A 25,378-nucleotide genomic window follows, 5' to 3' on the forward strand; every position below is an offset into this window, starting at 1 on the left:
TGTTAGATTCCTTCAAATTGAGTCTGAGGATTTAAAACGACGTCACTTCGATCCTCATTTACCTGTTTTTTGTTTCTTAAACACGTCACTAGTAGTAATTAATTCTCAGGTAACTAAAATTATGATGTGCTTTCCACTTCACGCGGTACCTATTATCAACAAATTAATGAACAATTTGGAAAACCCCAAAAACTAATTATGCACAATATCAATGAACTACCCATTCTTAAATCAAGAGGTTGACTTTACAAATAATTCTTTTTTAACATAACCAGGGGTGAGATGAAAGTGAATGATTATTTTTCGCTTTTACGTGGGTTTGAATCCACATCTTCCTTAAAAAAGAACAGCGACGGTGGCTCTCTCGTAATTGATCATACTAAAAAATGAAATACATACTCCGCATCATTTATTTATATGATTGTATAATGTCAATTTTCTGAATTTTTATTGCATATCTTATTATAATCAGAATTGTAACAGATATTCAAATTGTACATGTTGAGAAAAACAACAAAAATAGTAGGGTATGTATAATGCATGTGAAAGTTGGGGAGATTATGGTGTAAAAATGAAATATGGAATTCTTTTCTAATAAGGTTAAAAACGACTTCACAGTACATATATTAAGAAGTGATGGCTCAAATTTATAAGTTGAGAAGTTGGATAAGGTAAAAAATGACAAAAACAAAGGATAATTAATATTATACATTAAGAACAATAAAAAAGTGGAAAATTTTCATTTTCGAATTTTGATACATGAATAATTTGACTATTTCCAGTAGAAAATAAAGTGTCGACATCTATGCTATGTGGATATGAAGACTTGAATTATTTCGTATAATAATACGTAAATAATAATAATAATAATAATAATAATAATAATAATAATAATAATAATAATAATAATAATAATAAAAACTATATTTTCTTGACTTTGAACCCAAAATGTTGAGAAATCTATTTAGCTGTCGTGCTTCGAATTAATATATCGAGTAGTTGGGAGCATGTAGTTTTGAGTGCATGAACCCATTATTTTACTTTGTTACATTCCAAACGTCTCCTTCTTTGTTTTCCCAAAAATAAAGTCTTTAATTTAAAGATTATGGTGTAATAATTTGTATGAATAATTAATTTAATATACTAATTTGTATTTGGTGTGATGCGGGTGCAGAGGGTATATATACTCTCGGAATCCTGTTGATGGGCTTGTGAAAACAATCATCATAGAATTGGACAACATTTTATTGGGCAAATGTTGGGCTAGGAATTAGTATAGATATATAATGGCCTTGTCATAGCAGTAAAATTGGACTAACATTTATGGGCTCGTATTGGGCTGGGAATTAGTATAGATATATAATAAGATTCTCCTTTATTTATTCATTATTTTTATAGAGTAGCCCAAAAATTCCCCAGAAAACAATTGGAGATTAGGGTTCGTGACGGCTAGAGAGAGGGGTCAGAAATTTCTGGATTATCTTTACAAATTGCCGACTGGCTTTTTTTGTTTTTGTTAATTTTACAGAAGGCTCTTGTCGAGTTTCATCACAGTTCCTCTTATCATAATCGTTTCTCAACTCTTTTTCTGTGTGGCCTCCATCATATTTATTGAAGGAAATCAAATCTTTTTTGGCAATTTAGGAGTTACGGTAAGCAAAAAGTGTGCTAATGGAGATATTTTAGGATTTCTTATTGTAAAAGCTGTCGTTTCCCCCCCTCCCTCCCCCCCCGGAAAAGTAATGCCCATATTGGCGAGAATGTGGGTGTGGTTTTGGTAGTGCATCGTAAAACATGAGTATAATATTTGCTACCTACTTTTTTCCAAATCCACGAAATCAATCTTATTTGTTGTAGCGTATCGATTGTTTTTGCAGCTGACTCGATGTTGAACTCAATGCCCTTTACGAGGTTTGCAATAGTTTTTTCTATTGTCACTAAAGCCACTGTGAACATTGCTATATATTTGCACAAGAATCTTATGAAGACTGAACCTGGAGCTGAACCACCTCATGAACTCTCGCCAATCAAGAAGATAGAGATTGAAACAAGGAAAAAGATTCAGGATGAATTCGGGCATCTCATGAATGAGAGAGAGATTTAATCAACACTCACTCAAATATGTCGCTGATAAAAAGTTGATAAGTTATAAGAACTAGGTAATGGTATGTTGTGCAAGTGCTTAGCTCTATATAGGCAAGAAAACCTTGTATCACTTTTGGTTTAACTTCCGTTAGGACTCATCAATTTACTATTCAATAATTTATCTAATGTAAATGAGAGTTTTGGTTGTGACTCATCTATGGTGGTGCTATTATCGTGAAATAAATACATTAGTGCTTTTGTTCTTGATTATGAATGTTGATTGTCAATTTCGAATGAATATTAAACATCATATTATACATAATTATTTACTTCAACTTAAACATTGACATTCATTTCACTCGACGTCAAGGGGTGCTCCGGCTTCCAGTAAATCCGTATCATGCACATCTTGTAATTCCTTCTCAACTCTTTTTCTTTGTGGTGTATTGCCTCCATACAACTTAAAGGTTGATATCATATTCATTCTCTACTTCTCAGACTGTTGAGCGGTATTATCTATCACATAATTCCATTTCTTATCAATTTTCTTGGTGGGAGAATGTCAATTGAAATGAACCAGCATGAAGATAGTGTCAACGTGGGCATATACTTTCACACAGGAAGAGAATGAAGTTCCAAACGTTCTATGATCTAAAAGTTTGATCAGAGCTGCCTAAAAAGTTTGATCAGAGTTGCCTAGTGTGCATTAGTCATTCTTCAAAACATTTATTTTTCTATTTAACATGTATGTCATGGTTATGCCATGTAAGGCTCTTGAAAGGGATCATGGTTTTGCTTTTTGAATAAACATCAAATATAAAATGTACTATTATTACATCTAAAATCAGATTGACTTGATAGACGTGGCTTTATGGGCAATATATTTGTTGGTTTTGAGATCAAGACTCGTATTTTGATCATAAAACCCACTAGCTAGTACTATTAGTTTATCGGTAAATTAATATCTTTAAATCAAGAATGGGTATATGGACAAGTTTTGTATGTGTAGAAAAAATAATATTGGCAATCAGAGCGGTCAAAGGCCTTTAGATGATCAATAAATTGTGTCAGATTATTGTAATATTACAACAAAGATGTATGGTGGAACAAAGTTAAAAAATAAAATAAAATAAAAAATCACACATGTTTTAAACTCATTTGGATGCTCAACTAGACATCAAAATTCATCCTTTTAACATATTTCTTCAAACTTGTGTATTTCTTAGTTCCCACCTTGTGATAGCAACATAGATACATAATTTTTGATGGCTAAGGGGGAGGTGGAGTGTCATTCACAAAAGATGTATATAAAAAATTTTAAAAAAAATGTTTTTTTACTCTTCCCCGATTTTAAATTAGAATCGAAAACCTCTAAATATTTTATCAATTCCTTAATTTATTTGGTGATATTTTTGCTATATATTGTAAAAGTCATTACTTTTAGATTAGTACATCTGAAAATTAATAATAATAATTTTAAAAAAAAAAAGTAAGTGTCACACCCCGAGATGGGGTTGGTTGACACCGACGTTGGTCTCAAATTTACATTCTAAAACAACAAACCTCAAAGTACAAAATTCAGAAACCAGTCTTTTTATTCACTTCTCACCTCTTGCATCACCTAAAAATTTGTCATCAAAAGTTTCTATGTTGAAGCATTTTCTTTGTGACAGCAAGGGAATAGATCAAGTTCATCGGCTTGTGGAAGTGCAGATGTTTTGGAAGCACTAGGAGTCGCCATTGATGTGGAGCCAGAGGTTAGAATGTCTTAAAGTCCTTGATGCTGTAATGGTGGCAATTGGCAACACAAAATATTCAGTGCGTTAGGTTTGGTCAATATTAGGAGTCGCCACTGATGTGTGTAGGATTTGTCATCCGCACGCGTTTTAGTTCTTGATAGCAGAACTAATGCTAGATCCAATGGTCAAAAGCTGATTTAGATATTCGAGATCCACGGAAAAATTAGACCCTGTGGTATGGACGAATTAAAATTTGGACTCTTGGATCTTATATGATTGCCGTATCCCAGCAGATCATTTGAATTGGCTCACTGTTCCCGCTGTCGGATTGATTGGCTTCAAAGAGATGGTATTCTTTTGCTGGAATTGGACAGATTGCTCAGACCAGGAGGCTATTTTGTCTACTCTTCACCTGAAGCATATGCACATGATGTGGAAAATCAAAGAATTTGGAGCTTGATGCACGACCTTCTGCGAAGAATGTGCTGGAGAGTTGTTGCAAGGAAAGACCAAACCGTGATATGGGCCAAGTCTTTAAGTAATAGTTGCTATAGGAAAAGAACTCTAGGAACTTTACCACTTATGTGTAGTTCCGATGATGATCCAGACACGACATGGAATGTGCTTATGAAAGGATGCATCACTCCATATTCAGTGAGTACACGTTTATTAATGTTAATCATCAATCAGTAAACCTTCCAACCTAAGCAGGATGACAGAATTCTTGATTTTCCTCATCATACTTTAACTGTAGATAGCAGACAAACTAAATGGGAAGAAGTTTTTAATTCTGTATGGCAATAATTTCTGACTCTGCTGTTTGTGCATATAGTTCGCCAGTTTTTCTATGAACAATTTTTAGTGTGGAATTAAAGTTGATGGACCATGTTGTTCTATTACCCAGAAAGAAAATTAATTGATTTGATTGCATGTAATATTTCTCCTTGTTATCAATTTTAGGTGTAATATTTTCTTTCCTTTTGCATTTAATGAATTGTAATAATATTTTGAACTGGTATCATGAATGTGTCATTTTTTTCATTTAATCACTTGATTACCCACATTTTTATGATATTAGAGATGCACCGGGAAAAGGGGAGTGGACTAGAATCCTGGCCACGAAGGCTCACAGCACCTCCACCGCGTCTAGAAGAAATTGGTATCAGTATCGAGGAATTTCAGAATGACATGGCAAGTCTTTTATAACGATGGAATGCACTTCCGTATTAATGTTGTCTCATGACAGTGTATTTTTAATTCCTGTAGTTCTGATGTATGTGTCAACTTATCTGATGACTGTGTGATCCAGAATGTATGGCATTATCGAGTGGCCGAGTACTGGAAGCAGATGAAATCTGTCATATTTAGGAACTCACTCAGAAATGTCATGGAAATGAATTCAAATCTTGGTGGATTTGCTGCTGCCCTAAATGACAAGGATGTTTGGGTCATGAATGTTGCTCCAGTCAATGAATCATCCAAGTTAAAGATCATATACGATCGAGGCTTGATTGGAACAGCTCATGACTGGTAGGCTTTTGTTTCGTTAACTTTTGTAAATTGATCAAATCCTCTTTTGACATTCTCCTGCAAGCTGGCCATTGGTTTGCCCATTAATTACTTGGTCAGTGATGCCAAGATTTGAAGGGTCGTTCAATTTATTAATATCTATATTTTAGGAACAAAAATCTCCATGAATGAGATCTATCTCAAAACTTGACCGTATAGTTTATTTGTTATGTGGAATTCAAAGTCAAGGTGGTTGGCCCTTGATACAGTATGTATTCCTCTCTCTCACAGGTGTGAATCGTTCTCAACTTATCCACGCACCTACGACTTGCTACATGCCTGGTCTGTATTCTCGCAGATTGGGGACCGAGGTTGTAGCTCACAGGATCTGCCTATTGAAATGGATCGAATACTGAGGCCAGAAGGATTTGTGGTGATTCGAGACTCGCCTGCTGTCATCAGCTATGTACATAAATTCTTGGCTTCCTTAAAGTGGGATGGATGGTCATCAGAGGTTGAACCAAGTGCCGATTCGCTCACCTTAAGTGATGAAAGAGTGTTAATTGCGAGAAAGAAATTGTGGGATGAGAATCATGTGTCATAAAAAATGTGCGGAGTTCTGTGCCTTTCATCACTGATTTCTTGATTAGATGCTGAGGTTAGTTCTTAGTGTGTATGAACTTGGAAATTTGGATGTCGTTGAAAAGTGTAGGCACTATAGAATTTGGTTTTGATATGTTCTCCTGGATGGTCTTATTCTTCTCCTAACCAAAGGACCTGGTCTTTTTTGCTAGCATTCACTGACGTACTAATCCTTTATTATCGTCTTGTCTCAACTTTCAAGTTCTACCTAAATTGCACATGTAAACATGCCCTGATCCACACATGCACACGTAAAAAATGAGAAGAATCCTTAAATGGGCTCTCCCAGATTGGGAAAATTTAATATTTGGCCCAAACAACGAATCAGGAGAAACTTGTATAAATGCAATTTAATGGTGGTATTTGATTCCACTTTAAACCATCGGAGGAAAGAAAGCCCGAAACCCGCAAATTGAAATATTTATCGAGAAATCCATGCGCACAACGATAACATCAAAAGCGATCGACATTTTGTATTTTCACTCCATTTTTTTTGCCAGTGTATTCCACAAGGCGAGTACACGTTTCCCCCTTTAAGGCTTAACGATATTCAAGAAACTTTATATAACACGGACCCCTGTCTCTATCATAATTTCTGGACTGAAACAAGGATTTTCAAGTGCTTAAAGTTGGCGTTTGTACCATTTCGATCCCCAAAGTGACATCCAAGAAAAACAATTGAATTTTGATAATATGTACAACATCATATTTCAAGATGTTCATTTCTTTTCAACAATTATGTCCCCAAGTTTAACATTCTACACCGATGTAAAATTATCAGTTCAATATATTATAAAAGCAAATTGATTCGAGCCGAACCACACAAATGTGGATGCAATCCAAAATACGACTATTAAAAAGAAGATTGTAGTCTCTTTTTGGTGAAGAAAATTAAGCTGGCATCTATAACAAATCGCGGCACAAAAGAACAACGCATAGGAACCAGTACTAGTGCTTAAAATCAGGAAAGCAAAAGCCAAATTTATGAACTGGAGCACATGTGTTTTTAAAACCATTATTAACAGTAAGTATATGCAATTTGTATACAAAACATAGAATATCACCTGATCAATTAACTCCATGTCTTTACCTCTGTGTCGATTTTTGTTAGAAAAATTGCTAAAACCAGTAGCGTAAAAACAAACTTGTAAAGATAAAGTAATAACCGAAACAAGTGTGATGTTTACAGTATGACTATTATGTAAAAGAAAACAAAACCAAACCGAGGCCTGTAGCATGTACAGTTTCCTTAAAACAGATTCGCCCTCTCCGATATGTGCTTCGAGGTTTCAGCGAACGTCTGTTTCCCATGATACAACGGAACAACCAGCAGTGACTTAGCACGAGACACTACTACGGCGAACTGAAAACGTACCGTTACTTTATCACCGAGATTTTACGAGAGGCCAAATGGAAAGATAACAATATGTAATGCAAGAGAGAGCTTGAAAGAGAGAAAATTTCATGTACTTGAAATGAGGACATGAATCCACTATTTATAAGCCACAAAATGCACACCAAGAGTAATGGAAGATTAATTAACTCAATTAATCTTCCCATTAACTCAAGAATATGAAGAGTCAAAACTCTTCAATTAACTCAAGAATGTGGAGAGCCAAAAGACACTCCCACATTCATGAGACACAATTTTTTATTCAACCTTTAAATTTTTATTAAAATTTCCAACAATCCCCCACATGAATGAAAATTGATACAAATCTTGGTGACAAAGTTCTACAGTTGAATCCTGCATAGGATAGGTAGGTGTTACCCTTTGAACCTTCCCTCATGAAATATATTTGCTTTACTAGCTGACCAGTAGATATGATGTCCTTGAACTGTTCTGCCGTTTATGTAAATTAAGATATACTTCACACAAGATTCTCCCTGATACTATTCAGTTCTCATGATTGTGTTCGTTTTGGCCATGAACACACGCCTGGTTCTGCAAGAGGGTCTAGAATTGAGCCCTGCAATTCCTTCGAAGCGGCCCCACTTCTCTCTCACATAGGTGATTCTGTATTGCTTCTTATCAGAATCATTAAAAGCCGTAAGCTTATCCTCAACATTCACTGTTTTATAATAGGAACGGACTAGGGATAACCCCCACAGTGATCTACCAAATCAGTGCGATTAGGTTTTCCCATTGAACCTAGTTCTTGGGGATCTCCAGTCAGCGTAGGTTGGGTTTTCCTTCACACCAATATATTCTATAGGCTTGAGCCCCATTCCCCTTGACATTTTCGCAACTAACTCTCTGTTTAACCCTTTTGTTAGCGGATCCGCTATATTATCCTTTGACTTTACATAGTCAACAGATATAACTCCAGTTGAGAGTAGTTGTCTAATGGTATTATGTCTACGACGTATATGCCTAGACTTACCATTATACATGTTATTTTGTGCCCTTCCAATCGCAGATTGGCTATCACAATGTATGCATATAGCCGGCACAGGTTTTTCCCATCCTGGAACATCTTCTAAAAAATGACGTAGCCATTCAACCTCTTCACCACACTTGTCAAGAGCTATAAACTCAGATTCCATCGTGGATCTGGCTATTACAGTTTGTTTAGAAGATTTCCACGCAATTGCTGCACCTCCTAAAGTGAATACAAATCCACTTGTAGATTTTGAGTCTTTCATATCAGATATCCAATTTGCATCACTGTATCCTTCAATAACAGCAGGATATCTGGTATAGTGCAGCCCATGATCGCGAGTGTACCTTAAGTATCTTAGCAATCTGATAATTGCTTTCCAGTGTTCAACTCCTGGATTACTCGTGAATCTACTCAATTTGCTTACTGCATAAGCTATGTCTGGTCTTGTACAACTCATTAAGTACATCAGACTTCCAATGACTCGAGAGTATTCTAATTGAGACATAGTCTCACCTCGATTCTTTGATAGATGCTGACTTGTGTCTATCGGGGTTCTAGCCAATGCAGAGTCATCATTATTGAATTTCTCAAGTATTTTGTCAACATAATGTGACTGACTTAGGACTAGCCCTTCTGATGTTCTATGAATTTTAATTCCAAGGATTACGTCGGCTAAGCCCAAATCTTTCATGTCAAATCTTGAGTTCAATAACCTCTTTGTGGATTTAATCATCTTATCATTACTACCAATGATAAGTATGTCATCCACGTAAAGACATAAAATGACATATCCAACTTCAGTGTTCTTTATGTATACACATTTGTCACATTCACTGAATTTAAATCCACTTTCTATCATGGCTTTATCAAATTTTTCGTGCCATTGCTTTGGTGCTTGTTTTAAGCCATACAGAGACTTCACCAATTTACATACCTTATTTTCTTGCCCAATCGCAGAAAATCCCTCAGGTTGTTCCATGTAAATTTCCTCTTCTAAATCTCCATTTAGAAAAGCTGTCTTTACGTCCATTTGGTGTACTTCAAGATTCCGTAAGGCGGCAATCGCAAGTATCACACGAATAGAGGTTATTCTCGATACAGGAGAATATGTGTCAAAGTAATCAAGCCCTTCACGTTGATGGTAACCTTTAATTACCAATCTAGCTTTATACTTATCTATGGTTCCATCTGATTTCATTTTCCTTTTGAAAACCCATTTACAGCCTAGCGGTTTGCTTCCCGGAGGAAGATTTACTAATTCCCACGTATGGTTTTGTAAAATGGATTCCATTTCGGAATTGATAGCCTCTTTCCATAGAGGTCCCTCAGATGAACTTATTGCTTCCTTGAAGCTTTGAGGTTCACTTTCCATCATGAAAGTGATGAAATCCGGACCAAAGGATTTCTCTGTCCTAGCTCTCTTACTACGTCTAGGTTCAATATCTTGATCAAGCTCTTGTTCTTTATCAATTGTCTCATACAATCTTTTGGATGAACTTGGTTCTTCCTTAGATTTGTATGGAAACATGTGTTCAAAGAACGAAGCATTTCTTGATTCCATTATCGTATTCTTGTGAATATCAGGTATTTGAGATTCATGTACAAGAAAACGATACGCACTACTGTTTTGAGCATATCCAATGAAAATGCAATCCACAGTTTTTGGTCCTATCTTTACTTTCTTTGGTGTGGGTACTGCTACCTTGGCAAGACACCCCCACACTCGCAAGTATTGGTAGGAAGGACTTCTACCTTTCCATAACTCATATGGACTTTTATCTTGCTTCTTTCGGGGCACCTTATTTAAAAGGTAATTTGCTGTTAAAACAGCTTCTCCCCACATGTTCTGTGGTAAACCAGAACTTAATAACAACGCATTCATCATTTCTTTCAGGGTGCGATTCTTTCTCTCTGCAATGCCATTTTGCTGAGGAGAATAAGGTGCAGTTCTTTCGTGTTTGATACCATGTTGAGCACAAAACTCAGCAAATGGTGATTCATATTCACCTCCACGATCACTTCTTAGCACCTTAATTTTATTGCTAAGTTGATTTTCAACTTCACTCTTATATTGGACAAATTTGTCAATAGCTTCATCCTTACTTTTGAGGAGATACACATAACAAAATTTTGTGCTATCGTCAACAAAAGTAATGAAATATTTATTTCCACCACGAGTTTGTACACCTTTTAAATCACATACATCACTGTGAATTATATCAAGTGGTTCACTATTTCTTTCAATAGTTCGAAAAGATGATCTCTTTAGTTTTGCCTCAACACAGGTTTCACATTTGTGTTGTTTATCAATTTGGAATGCAGGAATGCTTTTCATGTTAATTAGTCTACGAATTGTATCATAATTAACGTGTCCAAGTCTACCATGCCATAAACAAGAAGACTCAAGCAAGTAAGCAAATGCATTAACTTTATTCATCACAGGCTTAATAGCCATCACATTGAGTTTGAATAAACCATTACAAACATACCCTTTGCCAACAAACATTCCACTTTTCGACAAAACCACCTTATCTGACTCGAATACAATGCGGAAACCATGCTTGTTAAGAAGCGACCCTGACACCAAGTTCTTGCGGATGTCAGGCACAAACAGCACATTGTTCAAAGTCAGTTCTTTTCCAGATGTCATCTTTAGGATAACTTTCCCTTCACCCTTGATCTCCGAAGTGGCGGAATTTCCCATGAATAACTTTTCCCCATTCATAGATTCCTCAAGAGTAGCAAACATCTCCTTGTCGGAGCAAACATGGCGAGTGGCACCAGTGTCGATCCACCACTCCCTTGGATTAGAACCCACCAGATTAACCTCTGATATTACAGCACAGAGATTCATGTTCGAAACCTCATGAGCAATGTTCTCTACCACATTCGCCTCTCGGTTTCTCTTCGGCTTCTTACACTCAGATGCCTTGTGACCCATACCATCACAATTGTAGCATTTTCCGGAGAACTTTTTCTTCGAAATGCCTCCCTTGGGTCCCATGTTCAACCTTTTGTTGGAAGAGGAAAATGTTCTCTTTTTCGAGCTTTGACCATGCTCGACAACATTTGCCTTAGCAGCAATAGGAGAAAACAATCGTCTTTCCGAGCTCTTATTGTCTTCCTCGATACGAAGTCGAACAATGAGCTCTTCAACATTCATCTCCTTTCGCTTGTGCTTCAAGTAATTTTTGAAATCCTTCCAAGCTGGTGGTAGCTTCTCAACAATAGCGGCCACTTGGAATGATTCGCTCAAAGTCATCCCCTCACCGTGAATCTCGTGAAGAATCACTTGGAGTTCTTGAACTTGGCTGATAACCGGCTTTGAATCCACCATTTTAAAGTCCAAAAAACGACCAACAAGAAATTTCTTGGCCCCGGCATCCTCGGTTTTGTACTTTCTGTCAAGAGATTCCCACAGTTCTTTAGCCGTTTTCTTTTCGCAAAACACATTGTAGAGCGAATCGGCCAATCCGTTTAGTACATAGTTTCGGCATAAGAAATCAGAATGATTCCATGCCTCAACCGCACTAACAGATTCAACATCTCCCTCACCATCGTTGAGTTTAGGAGCCTCCTCAGTAAGGAATCTTGCCAAGTTCAGCATCGTCAAGTAAAACAGCATCTTCTGCTGCCACCTTTTGATGTCCACACCAGTGAACTTCTCAGGTTTTTCACCGTGACTGGCTGGAACAGTAACCACAGCAGCACGTGGGGTACCATGAGGGACAACTTAAGGAGGGACAACATGACCAGTTTCCCTTTGCACACTGGTTTCAGTAGCCATATCTGAAACAACACGTAATGAGTAATCTGTTTTAAGATTGTTAGAAAAATTGCTAAAACCAGTAACGTAAAAACAAATTTGTAGAGATAAAGTAATAACCGAAACAAGTGTGATGTTTACAGTATGACTATTATGTAAAAGAAAACAAAACCAAACCGAGGCCTGTAGCATGTACAGTTTCCTTAAAACAGATTCGCCCTCTCCGGTATGTGCTTCGAGGTTTCAGCGGACGTCTGTTTCCCAGGACACAACGGAACAACCAGCAGTGACTTAGCACGAGACACTACTACGGCGAACTAAAAACGTACCTTTACTTTATCACCGAGATTTTACGAGAGGCCAAATGGAAAGATAACAATATGTAATGCAAGAGAGAGCTTGAAAGAGAGAAAATTTCATGTACTTGAAATGAGGAAATGAACCCACTATTTATAAGCCACAAAATACACACCAAGAGTCATGGAAGATTAATTAACTCAATTAATCTTCCCATTAACTCAAGAATATGAAGAGTCAAAACTCTTCAATTAACTCAAGAATGTGGAGAGCCAAAAGACACTCCCACATTCATGAGACACAATTTTTTATTCAACCTTTAAATTTTTATTAAAATTTCCAACAATTTTTGCATCGAGAGTGCATCGATAGACAAGTTTTTGGTGAGTTCCACCAGAGTTTGTTCCAGTGCGAGTTGTTCTCTCGTCATCTCCATCAACTCTCTCGCCACTGCTTCTCGTTGATTCTGTTTCTCAATTTGCTCCTTCTCATTCATCAAGTTCTTCACGGCCGCGTGGAGTGAGAAGGCGGAATCAACCACGACCACCACACCCACGGTCGCATCCCAGTACTTCCATTTTTGCATCCAAAGTGGGGACGAGTCGCGGCGAAGCCAAAGCAGCCTCAATCCATGAAGAAATCCCATCTGATCTTTTTTCTGAAACTTTTTTAAGGGGTTTAGTGAGGTTATATACGCGTTAGTGCGTTACCCTCTCCTCTAACCTATACCGATTAAATGTTTGGCGGGAACTAAAAACATGTCTTGTTCGGACACAACTAAATCGGGCTGGATCCGAACTTGATGGGGGTCTGGTCGAAGTTGTACCGGTTGTCCTAAATGTAGCCTAAAATAATAAATTATTGTTCACAACACTACGTAAAAACGGTTGGAATAGCAACGGCTACCGTGGCTTAAAAGTAAGCAACGGGTTTCATTAACCGTCGCTAGTGGCGACAGTTAATTTAAAACCGTCACTAATAGCGACAGATTTTAATTGCCGTCGCACATAGAGACGGTTGCGAGAAAACCGTCGCCGATCTAGATCGACGACAGTTTAATCAAAATCGTCGCTAGTGGCGACAGTTTTGGCAACAACCATCGCTACAACCTTTCTTATCTAATAAACTCTATCAATTTTTTCGCATTTTCGGTCTTTTTATTTTGTACTGACATTTTCGTATTAATTTCGTAGATTTGCTCGTCGGTGTGATCTTCCAGTGTTACGTGGATCTGCATATCTTTGCGCACTCAGGTTTTTAAAGCGTTTTCTTTACAGAAAATTTAATATTTAATTTTTGCATAATAGTTTATTTATGAATTTTAACGTAGTATTTTATTTATGAATTTTAGCGTAATAGATTATTAATTTTGTAAATCATGTCTGGGTTGTTTTTTACTAGATAGATTAAAAACCGTCGCTTCATTAAGCTACGGTTTTTTGAAAGACCGTCGGTTAATAAAGCGACGGTTTTGTAAATAAACGTCGCTAAATATAACGACGGTTTTTGACTAAACGTTGCTTTACATAGCGACGGTTGTTCCCAAGCTGAAGCAGATTGCAGAAACTAATGTGGTATAGCTTTAGAAACATTGGTTTTGATTATGTTTAGTTGCATATCTGTTGTATAAAAAAGTTGGGACATTTTTGCATCTGTAAAAATACAAAACGCACGTGTTCAATGGTTCCAATACAGAAAACAGATACATGAACGAGGAAAGTTCCAGCGAACGCTCGAATTGCTTGAAAGTCCTTTTTTCTTGTGTGAAAATTTATGATTGAAATTTAATTAACATTATTTTTAGAATATATCGTTTACTACGACATTAATTATTATTTGATCATCATCATCATCATCATCATCATCATCATCATCATCATCATCATCATCTTTTGATTTGTATAGTAATTTTTTCATGTCTAAACTTCTAATTTTCTCCATTATAGATAAAGTATCCCATTATATTTGAGCTTTTAAAGACTATTTTTTATAGAACTATACACACATATATATATATATATATAATAAATTTTAATGTTTAAAAATAATATATTAATTCATCGCATGATAGGTAAATGACCTTATATTTGATTTGAAAGAACGACACCTATGTTGAAATCCACGATTGATATTAAAATTTCTGAACTTTGATATATAGTGATTTGTAATTTACTTGATATATACTGATTTGTTAAAAAAAAAACAGGCAAAAATACGTCAAAAGTCGACCGCGAAATCGGATGAAGCTGGTGAAGTCGGCTACCGTCTTCGAATGATTAGATGTTTTGAGGCAACTCAATTTTTGTATGCGAAGGTTTTTGAAGAGATAATGAGGTTTTCTTCTGGTCTGGGAGACAAATGAAGGGTTGGGTGATTTTTTTTTTTTTTTTTTTTCGTAGGTATGGAAAGAAGTTCAATTGAGGGTATCTTGGGAAATTAATGTATATTTTTAAATTTTTTACTTTTATAATCAATCACACCAAACACTCAATTATTTATCCCAATTTTCTAATCATTCATACGAAACAATGTATATTTAATCATATTATATCAACTATCTTTATATTTGTATAAATAACCATTTAAATTTTTTTTACTCAGTTATCCAATCACACAAATCATACGAAGCGTTGGAGTACATCTGGATTGAGTCATGCAAAATACATTAGTTCACATTTTTATTGTTTAAGCAACTAATAAAATAGAATTTAAATTAATCATCCACTTTTTTTTAATATATAGTAGATGTGTATATTATTAAACGAGAGTCGTGAACATATATCAGAAATACAAGCAGTGGATAGATAAGTCCATCTTACGTGATCAAACATAGAAGCAACGACTTTTGCTGGAGTGTGGGCTGCCTGATTCGTCGATCTCAACTACAATTTGGTAAATTCGAAGATAAATTTTTGCCAAAACTTGAATAATCCGATCTTGAATCATTAAGAGCCCCAACGACTACTTGTGCGTTAGATTTCATCATCACATTTTGAACTTGCAAACCATTGACCAAGTGATCAGTGCTTCCCGAATTCCCAATGCTTCCACCATTTCTGGCCTGTGATGCTTCCATGTATAGTAGTAATCAATGAGCCTTTTGTGTCTCTGAGCCTGAGGATGCATAAAAAATCCGCGTGGAAAGGGTTAGAAAAGATAGCTGCATCGACATTACATTTCACGTCGTCGTATTTGCACTTGTAGCGAGTGAGGAGGATGAAGTCTTTCTGGAATTTTATTTATGGGATGTCATTGATGTAAAAAATCTACCGTCGTTCTGACAATGAAATCTGCCGGTTTGCTTTTCTGATTCCAAACCATTTCGTTGCCAGATATCAGCCACCATCGACGCAATTTCCCTATCCTTTACTCTGATGTGAAAAGGTATCATTGCACTAGTTTTGAATGTTATTCACACATCGAAAATCCATTCAATTCCTTCCAACTTATTACAAATATTAGCGTTCGCAAATATATGTAAATGGAGAACGACTCATGAATTTCAACTCTGTTTGCTATTAGTTATAATTATTATATATTTTGATTGCAAATAAAATATATTGTAGAAAACTAAAAATGGAAATATGAAAGATAAATCTTACAAAATTATTTTGCCACGAGTCAACGAGAATGGACAAGAGGCTCGTGATTTTTTCTGGACGAACAGAGGACAAACACATAAACATCTGAATTAATTCGAAATCTTTTAAAAATAATTTTATCTGGATTTACAATGCCATAAAAACTGTGGCATTTAAAGTAATTTGAATTTACAATAGGGAAAATTAAAAAATATATATAAATGCTATTAAGGTGTAACTTTTGATTAATTAAAACTAAACAACTTATTCTACTACGTAATCAGTATTTATTTCAACATCTCAAAATATCATTTAAATTTGTAGAATTAAATTTTAATTGGCAATAATTGTTTTTTCCAATTTTAAGTTTCCGTAAAGTTTTTCATAGTCAGCTGCAAAATAATTCAAGGTCGCAATGGGAATCATATACCTATTACCTCCTTTGTATATATCGATATTGCTATAAAAATTAACTTAGAGTGTGTTTGTATAAGAAATTTCATTTCTAAGTGTACATCGGCATTCATTATATTACAACAAACAGCTAAAAATCATTCGATATGTGGACTATGTCTTTTACCATTTTTTTAAAAAAATTATTGTAACAGTTAATATTAGGTGATTTGAGATGTTCATGACTGTTATATCTGCTAGCAGCACAGTTCCGAGTCTACCGATCACACTCCAAAACTGTTTAAAATGGGGACATCCCTAAGGAATCTATACAATCTTGAAAGGAATTGAGCATTTTCAAAATTGAGCGAGAAAAACAAAGAACTGGTGAAGAAGCCACACAAGAATGAACAAGAAATTGAACATGCCTACAAAATATTTGGAAGCTGATAATCTAATCTCTGCTGCAACTCTTTGATCTTCATCGAGAGCTCAGATTTCTGCTCCTTGTAGCTTTGCAACAAGTAGTCTTTTCCTTCAATCACTTCCTTCAACTCACTAACTTCCCCCTTCAAAAGTTCAATCCTTTCTCCATCCCCTCTGGTTTTCTCTAGCAAATCCGATTTTTTTTCAACTTCCTGGAATCCATTTGTATGACCATTCTTCCACTCAGCTGGCCAAGTGGGAACAGTTGGTGACTTCTCACCAGAGGTGATGTGTCCAACGCAATGATCTGCAATTGCCTTTCTTAATCGCTGGATTTCCCTATCTGAATCAAACAAATCCCTGTTCGCAGCATCCAGCAAAGATTGAAGATGGGAACAATGTGAAAGCTGCACGCTATGGGAGTTCTGAAGTTCTGCAATTTGATCCTGCATTTCAAGTAACATATCATCTCTTCTCTTCAATTGTTGTCTCAACTATTGTATGACTTCCCGCTTGTTGAAAATGTTGGAACCAGATTCGGAAACACAAGGTGAGTCAGAGCTATTCGACTGGTGGAAAGGCTTTTGGGGTAGCTCGAGGCGGTCAGAAGAAGATGACCACATTACACCATTCTCTTCATTGAACTCAGAGGTCGGAACAGTCACAAGGGGCAGAGACATTTCAGGTTCTGACATCATTCGGCCATCGCTATTCTGTTTGACTTCCACCACGTTCCTCATTCTTGTTCATGTAACATAAATTTAGAAGATAAATATTTACATATAGTAACAAAAAAAAAATTCATATGAAAATACAGCAATTTTGAAACAAGCAATCACTGAATTAATTGAAATGAGATCATCAACGTGATTGGCACACCGCATTCATTATGTGTGTATAGAAAAGGACCTGAATTCGATAGTGTGAGTCGTTAAGAAATTTTGCCACAAAATCACTTTTTTTTATTTAAATATCTCTACCCATTGCTGCAACGTGTCCCGCTTGCAACAATTGGCAAATCGACAACCATCGCTGGAAGTTGGTGTTTATATGAGCAGTTAAAATAAATTCTCTCCATTCTATTTTCACTCCATAAGTTAAATTTTTAAAAATTAAAGTAATGACCATGGAAACAATTATGATCACACATACAAAGAACCAACAATTTTTTGTTTTTTTAATATAAAAAACGATATACTATATTAACAAGGGAGGGCAATGCGAAGTTTGATTACTAAGTAAAATGATATGGATATTATGTGATTAGGACTATAATTGTAAAACAACCATCTTCATCATCTTGACGAAAACAAAAGGCATCTGAGTGCATGGGGAAGTTTGCTGACTTCTTCCAATCCATAGTTTTTCTATTTCCTGCATTAGAAGCAACTGTCACAAAGTAAACTCATATTATCCTGAAAACCCTAATTTGTTTTTTTCCGTGGAAGAAGAAAGAGCATGCCTGCGGTGTGTGTGGGAGCGTTGAGAGAGAGAGAGAAAAAAAAATCAGTAATACAAATAATTTTTTAAAAGTAAAGCTGACACGTGTTGTAAAATAATAATGTATTAGATTTTGTTTTGGATAATTACTTACAAAAACAATCGTGTATTTGTTCAGTTGGGACAATTATTTTAGAAAATAATTGTAAATAAATAAGAAGATGTATAATAAAAATATTTTAATAATAAAAGAGACAAGAAGTTTTCAAAGAATTTGGCAAATAAATAAATACCCAATCGAATGACAAATTAATATACTATAATTGAAATGGAGGAAATAAAATGAATTGAATGACCCCAACCAACCAAAATTGCTGAAGTTTTGCCTAGCATTGAAGTGAGGAATCTTGCCAATACACTCACTCGTGGATAAAAAAATCAAAATATTTAACTTAGCCCCACTATTTTTTTATTTTTTTTATTTTTTTTTTGCATTCTAAAAAACTTATCATTTATTCGAACATATACGTGTACACAAAAGAAGAATTGGAGCTGAGATGAAATGGGCTCTGTTTCAAAATCTATTGAAGCCCATTTGTTGTCTAAACCTACCCATACAAAGCCCAGCCCGTTCAAACGAAAAAAAAAAGTGTTTTGGTTCCTTTCTGTCTTCCCCAAACGCAGAAAAAATTTCCCATCAACAAATCGTTTGTAAAGCTCGTCCCATTCCCATTTAATCATTGATCTCCCTACCCTCGCCGGCTCGCCGACGACAGGTTTTTCCGTTATTTACAGGTGAGTTTTCTACTCCTTTCGATCTGTGTGAGTTTGTACAAACGTAATCGTCTTTGTATTTTGTTCTTGATGAGTGTCGTTCTTGCTGGAAATTGTGGTTTTTTTTTTCAGCTCATAGGAAGTTATGGAAATGTTTTCGGACACATGAAAAATATTGCGGTGGATTTGTGTTTTTAACAATTCCAATTCGAGCTGATTAACGAAGACTCCGTTTTTCTGCGTAAAAGAAATGCTGCATCTTGTAGGGAAGGATTGGTCTTAGCTAGGTAGACACTAGAATTTGTGGGATGTTATTTATTTGTTATTATACAATTTACATGATGTCAGATGACACTTATTGTTTTCGCTGTTCGTGAAAACCAACGCTGCAAAGTAGTTGCTGTCCATCTTTTGTAACTTTCGTTGTAAATGGCTTTTGCATGGGTCTCCAGTAGGCAGGGAACCAGATGGTTCTTCTTTCTATTTAACCTGAAGTCGGTCTACAATGAATATGAGGTCTGGCAGTGCCTTAACTGATAGCAAGAGAGAAGCAGAACTTAAGAGTGTCAATTCATTGTGATCTTCCCGACAATTTCTTTCTAGTTTTGCGTTTGAAAGGAGGTAGGAATACCGAATAAGATTGCAAGGGTTTCTGAATAAGCCCAGTAGAAACTGAGGCTAGATCCGGAAACCAGTGATTAGAGTCAGCAATCTTTCCATGTTTTGCTTAAATAACCGTGTTGCTAAAAAAGGTTGCATCATGGGACTCAAAAACTTATTGAATTCACCAGAAATTAGATCTTGATTCTATAGTAACCTTTCAATACTCGTCAACAAGCCTGCAGTCCTTTGAATTAGTTCCACATGCAATGAATGCAAGCATTTGGAACGTTTATTTGGTTTAAATGCAAGAAGAGTCCAGGAAAGCTGGAAGTTGAATACGTTAGGATTCATTCTGTAGCCCATCTTCTACAACATCACCCAATCAATGATATCATTGTAGAAAATCATTGCAAATGTCCTTGCTTTGTCCTTGTGAATCAAGAGGATCATCACCTTCTGAATTAGGTTTAAGTGGCTATAATTTGTAATCTTTCATCTAATTTTTTCAAACAGATTTCTTTCAATGCACTTGCTTTTCAAAATAGAGAAGAAGAGTTGATTTAAAAATCACTTGGTCTAGTACATATTCTATGTCAGGCTTCAGCTAAGTGAATCAAGAAAGATGAAGGCTTGAATTTTTTTTAATAGTAAAGATGGGCCCCAGTTTGAAAATTGACCTGCAATATTTGTGAAGGCTGTGAATTATCATCATGTACTTAGATAGGATACCTATTACCTGTATTTGTCGAACAGTATCCTCTGTCAATTTTTGGTCTCAACTGAGAATTTATGAAATACTTGAGGGTGCTCTCCCAAAAACATCTCTGATTTTTTTAAAAAAAGTGGATATTCCATCTGAAACAGTTAGATATTTCCGATTTATTGTTGATTTTATAAACGTGGGTTGTGGATTTTGGTTGATGACTGCTTACTGTTTGTATCTGCTCTCCAAGTTTGATATGGGCTAAGATGCTGCTCATTTTCCGTAATATGTAATTGCAAAAGTAATGCTTTCCCTTCCTTTGTGTAATGGTTCTTGAATGTTCAGTTGCTGTCGATGAGAGAGATTATTCTTCCACTCTTAGTTGGAGTTTGTTTATCTTGTATTTGATTTTTTACCCTTGTTGGTCATTTCTCTATAAACAGAGTGCTGATTTAAGATGTTTGGAGGTAGTGCGCTTTATCGGTTGCTGAGTGAGAGACTTCAGTCACAAGCTACTATAAAGGTTCTATTCTTTTAGTTCTTTTTGAATTTCTCTTGATCTTCCCTGTGATTAATAATGATTGAGTTTATGCTTTGTAAACTTTGTGCGTCTAGATAAAACAACGTGGAATGGGAGCATATTAGAAGTTTTTTATTATTGTGATCCCCTCTAAAGAGTAGCATTTTAGTCTTGTACCTGTTAATCTCCAGAATATCATTTTACTATTTTTCCAACTGAGTAAATGAGTTAGGTTAATGAATTTCTGCTTTTGTAATGTGTGAATGAAAAAGCATCAAGTGGTTTGCTTATTGACCAAAACTTGAAGCATTGGAGTCGCTAAAAAATTTTGTTTCGACGAAGAAAATATTGAAGTACCACTGATTTAATTGTTCCCTCTTTCAGCCATCTCCTGTTTTATCATCTCTTATTTCCAAGAAAGTGCATGAAGAAATTGGATCCGCTACCTCAAAGTACTTGAGAGCTGTCGCCCTCTTTGGAGCAGGTGTATCAGGGCTGTTAAGTTTTGTGACAATGTCATCTTGTGAGTTGTGACGAGGCTGGGCACGGTTTGGAACCCCCTAACTATCCCTGGCCCCATAAGGGCATCCTGAGTTCATATGACCATGCCTCGTGAGTTCTTCATTAGCTCGCTAATATCTTCTAAATGTTTTCTTTTACATGGCAATGCTTCATCTGCTTCTGTTAGCTTAGTAGTATCATCTAAAGGCTAATCAATCTTCAGAGCCATATTAAGCTTTGTCGTAAGGTTCCACTCAATTGCAGCTTTGTCAGGAGTAATTGTCGTGGATTCAGTTCTATTCATTTATCTAATATGTTTCATGTATTGTTTATCTTATGCCGCTCTTCTTAGACTACTAGGTATTAAATACTTTTATAATCATGAAAATATCTTCATCAGCTGTATTATCTGTAATTTTCCATGTAATAGTCTATTCTGTCTTGGCATTGGGAAGTTGTGCATCGATATTTTTATATTACAAGATTCTGAAATCATTTTGAGATATTTGTCTCCAGGAAATATGTATTCTTCTTTGATGATTCATTGTCCGGATTTTCCCTTTCCAAGTACATTCAGTATTGCTTTTCATGTTATATTGGAGAATTGCTTGAATTATTTATCTTGAATGAATGAACTCTAAAGTTCTCCTTCACATCTTGTTCTCAATTGTTGATCAATTTTAAACAGGATTCGTCGTGGTCACCAGGTTTATCAACAAGTCTGTGCTTCCTGCCATTCCATGTCATTAATATCATATCGTGACTTGGTCGGTGTGGCTTATACAGAGGAGGAAACTAAGTCCATGGCAGCTGAAATTGAGGTAGTGGATGGACCTAATGATGAGGGAGAGATGTTTACTCGTCCTGGAAAACTCAGCGATCGTTTTCCTCAGCCATATGCAAATGAACAAGCAGCTAGGTTTGCTAATGGAGGGGCCTATCCTCCAGATTTAAGTCTAATTACCAAAGTATTTCCCGCCTCTGACTTCCAATATTTTACTCAAAATTCCTTTTTACCATCTCTCTCAGCTAACTTACAACCTTTGAATTATTAGGCTCGTCACGATGGTCAAAATTATGCCTTTGCACTTCTTACCGGGTATCGTGATCCTCCTGCTGGTGTTTCAGTAAGTCTTACTCTTTCGATTATGCATCAGGATTGCCTCTTGGCCGATATTCTCTAAGGTTTGTGCTTAGACGAGAAGATTTGATTTGGGGAGAGATTTGGAATGAAGTCAAATCCTTCATAATCACCAATGCATCTACATTGATTAACAAGGGATGAATTTGTAATCTACCCAACATTTATTTAACAAAGCAATTAAATGGATTTAGATTCATGAATTTGAAATTCATAGCTTCAAATCATTTCATCCTAAAGCACTGATACTTGATTATTTCACAACCGAGAGTTGGACCAATGGATATAAGACTTCAATATTGATGTGGTTGCTTGTGGTCAAGTGGGTGGGACATGTCACTTTATTCAGCAGAAAGTTTGAAGTTGGACAGTCATTTATGTTTTGAGCATTGTTTCTTTCGAAATTTCACTATTTTTTCGATATTCAGTTCTTCTGGGTTTTCAATTTGTATGTGCCTTGATCTGATCCCTGAACTAAGCGTGCAGTTATTAGCTAAATTTGCAGATGATTTCCTTTCTATCAGTGTCGCCTTTCTTCTGCTTTTTTTTTTCCTTTTAATTCTAGATTGCATCTTTGTTTGTTGATATTCCAAGTTGTTATATTCTCCTCTTCTAGATTCGTGAAGGACTGCATTATAATCCTTACTTCCCTGGGGGAGCTATCGCTATGCCTAAAATGCTTAATGATGGTGCTGTGGAGTATGAAGACGGTACCCCTGCAACAGAAGCTCAGGTGAGTTCACTAGTTGATTCTTCATTTTTTACTTTGTACACGCGTCAATTTTTAGGACGCATTGCCTATAGTTATGATCTGAGTTATCTTCTACCTGTCTTTGTAGATGGGAAAAGATGTTGTGACATTTTTATCCTGGGCCGCGGAGCCTGAAATGGAAGAGAGAAAACTGGTAGGTGATCACTCATATGTCAAACCTAAGGTTATGTTTGAATGAAGTGGTTTGGATTTGATGTAATTTAAAACATTAAGTAAAATAAAAGAAATTTCAAATTCGTTGAATTCTGAAGCGCCCTTATATATGATGGAAATCGAGAATTTGAAAAATCCTTCATTCGAAACATAGCATAAGATTTTCTATTTTCTTTTCATTTTGCGCGCCGAACATTGGTATATTACCATTGCAGATGGGATTCAAATGGATATTTGTTCTATCGCTTGCACTTCTTCAAGCTGGTTACTACAGGCGGTTGAAGTGGTCCGTCCTCAAATCTCGAAAGCTGGTTCTTGATGTTGTCAACTAGACTCTTCTTAGTCCATTTTGCCTTGAGAATCTGAGATCAGCGAATAATAATGCTTTGTCACGTGCTAGTTTCATCTTCTGTGGTAAACCAGATTGCAAAGTAGTGCCCGAGAATAAAAGGGTATATCCTTATTTAACGCGTGGTCCCTGGCGTAATAATGTATAAGATGATGCTCATTCTTTGGAGTTTTGGATTGGACGATGAATGCTACTTGCATGGAGACTTTCTTGTTTTTTTGTCGAATGGTGTAATTCCATGATAAACATAGAGAGCCATTCGTATGCTGTGTCTTGCCCACATTTCACGGTGTTATAACGTGATTGAGGCTTTCATAAAATTTGGATATCATAATTGACAAAAGGGATCGGGGGAATGGAATCATCTATCTAGGGCATGTNCAAAATTAATCATGTTTCAAAGGAGAAATCATAAAAATTCAAGATAATGAAAAANGAGGAAAATCAAACGCTCTTTTGGCTAGCAAATGCGTTTCTTTTAACGAGCATTTTCATAAGTCCTTATATATAATACACACATATATATATATTATAAACATTGATTGGCTTTTACCCTATTTATTTATAACGAGCTCGATCAACTTTTAAATAATCCACTAAAATAAATAGATCTTCTAACTTTGTTCAATTCGCATATTTCCCCGAATTTGTGTAGCCCATTTATAACAATTTATTTTTTCTGGTTAATCCATGATCTCGCATCAAATATTATTAAATTATTATAAACAAGCATAAGGGAAAAGATAATTGTGTCATTGTAGATTGCGTCAGCGTTTCATTATATTTTATTTAATAAGATTAAAAACCTAATATCTTCCACGTACATTTTTATTTATTTATTTTTGGGAATATGAGAAGGGCCAAAAAAGTGGTCTCTGTAGTCAACTTTTGAAGTCATAGTAAATATTAATTTAATTGGAATCAGTCCACCTAGTTAACTCGGCTGTGGATACGCTAGCAAGAACGTCCCATGAATTTTCTTGGAAAATACAACCCATGCATCGCACATTTTCTCCTCGCGGCGTTGCCAGTGATCATCTTGTCCATGCTCTCTTAAAGAAGTCAATCTTTGAGATTTTTCGTCGAGCACATTTTTTTCTCTCCTCAATTCTGCAGGCTGAAAATTCATTGCAGAAGCTAAGAATCAAATGGATGCCGTAGTTCCCATTAATGAACATAACTTCTATTTCGAAGATGTAAGATTCTGTTGTCGGTCTATTTTGAATCTGAGTTTTCTATTTATCTGCTAATTTGTTGCGAGCATGCTGAATGTTGAATCAATAGTTTGTTTTTAAGCAGTTTTTTTTCCTTGTTTTAACTCTCCTTGATTAATTAGCTACTCCGATTACTTAACGTAGGAGGATGATCGATCCGCGGAACAGAGGGCGATCGACGATTGGCTTCCTATTCCTTCTGCAAGAACTGTAAAATGGTGGTCCTCAGCTTTCCACAATATCACTTACCGACGATTTCGGTTGAGAAAAATTCTAGCAAGCGTACTAAGTCAAGTTATAGTAAATGGATGACAAGTCCAAATATCGATCCCACAGAGACTATTATTTAAGTACTAAGATTTAAATTATTCGATTTAATCTAAACA

At 35.9% G+C, this 25,378-nt stretch overlaps 1 protein-coding gene and 2 pseudogenes across 1 annotated transcript; 2 read left to right on the top strand and 1 right to left on the bottom strand.

Moving 5' to 3' along the window:
* Positions 1 to 3,949: 3,949 nt before the first annotated feature.
* On the top strand, positions 3,950 to 6,126 carry LOC140976094 (probable methyltransferase PMT9). Its single transcript, XM_073439976.1, has 4 exons — positions 3,950 to 4,482; positions 4,903 to 5,015; positions 5,134 to 5,354; positions 5,625 to 6,126. The coding sequence occupies exons 1-4, from the start codon at positions 4,284 to 4,286 to the stop codon at positions 5,935 to 5,937; spliced, it is 846 nt and encodes a 281-aa protein (XP_073296077.1). The 5' UTR covers positions 3,950 to 4,283; the 3' UTR covers positions 5,938 to 6,126.
* Positions 6,127 to 16,630: 10,504 nt separating this feature from the next.
* Positions 16,631 to 18,219, bottom strand: LOC140976079 (uncharacterized; annotated as a pseudogene).
* A 713-nt stretch (positions 18,220 to 18,932) lies between these two features.
* LOC140976078 (cytochrome c1-2, heme protein, mitochondrial-like) lies at positions 18,933 to 23,994 on the top strand (annotated as a pseudogene).
* The last annotated feature ends 1,384 nt before the right edge of the window (positions 23,995 to 25,378 follow it).

The sequence above is a fragment of the Primulina huaijiensis genome, chromosome 5, assembly GCF_012295235.1.
Source record: "Primulina huaijiensis isolate GDHJ02 chromosome 5, ASM1229523v2, whole genome shotgun sequence".
Lineage (NCBI taxonomy): Eukaryota > Viridiplantae > Streptophyta > Magnoliopsida > Lamiales > Gesneriaceae > Primulina > Primulina huaijiensis.

Bases quoted from the DNA above. Each gene is read 5' to 3' on its own strand.
- LOC140976094 (XM_073439976.1), top strand. From the start codon at position 4,284: ATGCACGACCTTCTGCGAAGAATGTGCTGGAGAGTTGTTGCAAGGAAA. The intron at 4,483-4,902 runs GTACACGTTTAT...TTATGATATTAG, and splicing joins CATCACTCCATATTCAGTGA to AGATGCACCGGGAAAAGGGG. The intron at 5,016-5,133 runs GCAAGTCTTTTA...TGTGTGATCCAG, and splicing joins AGGAATTTCAGAATGACATG to AATGTATGGCATTATCGAGT.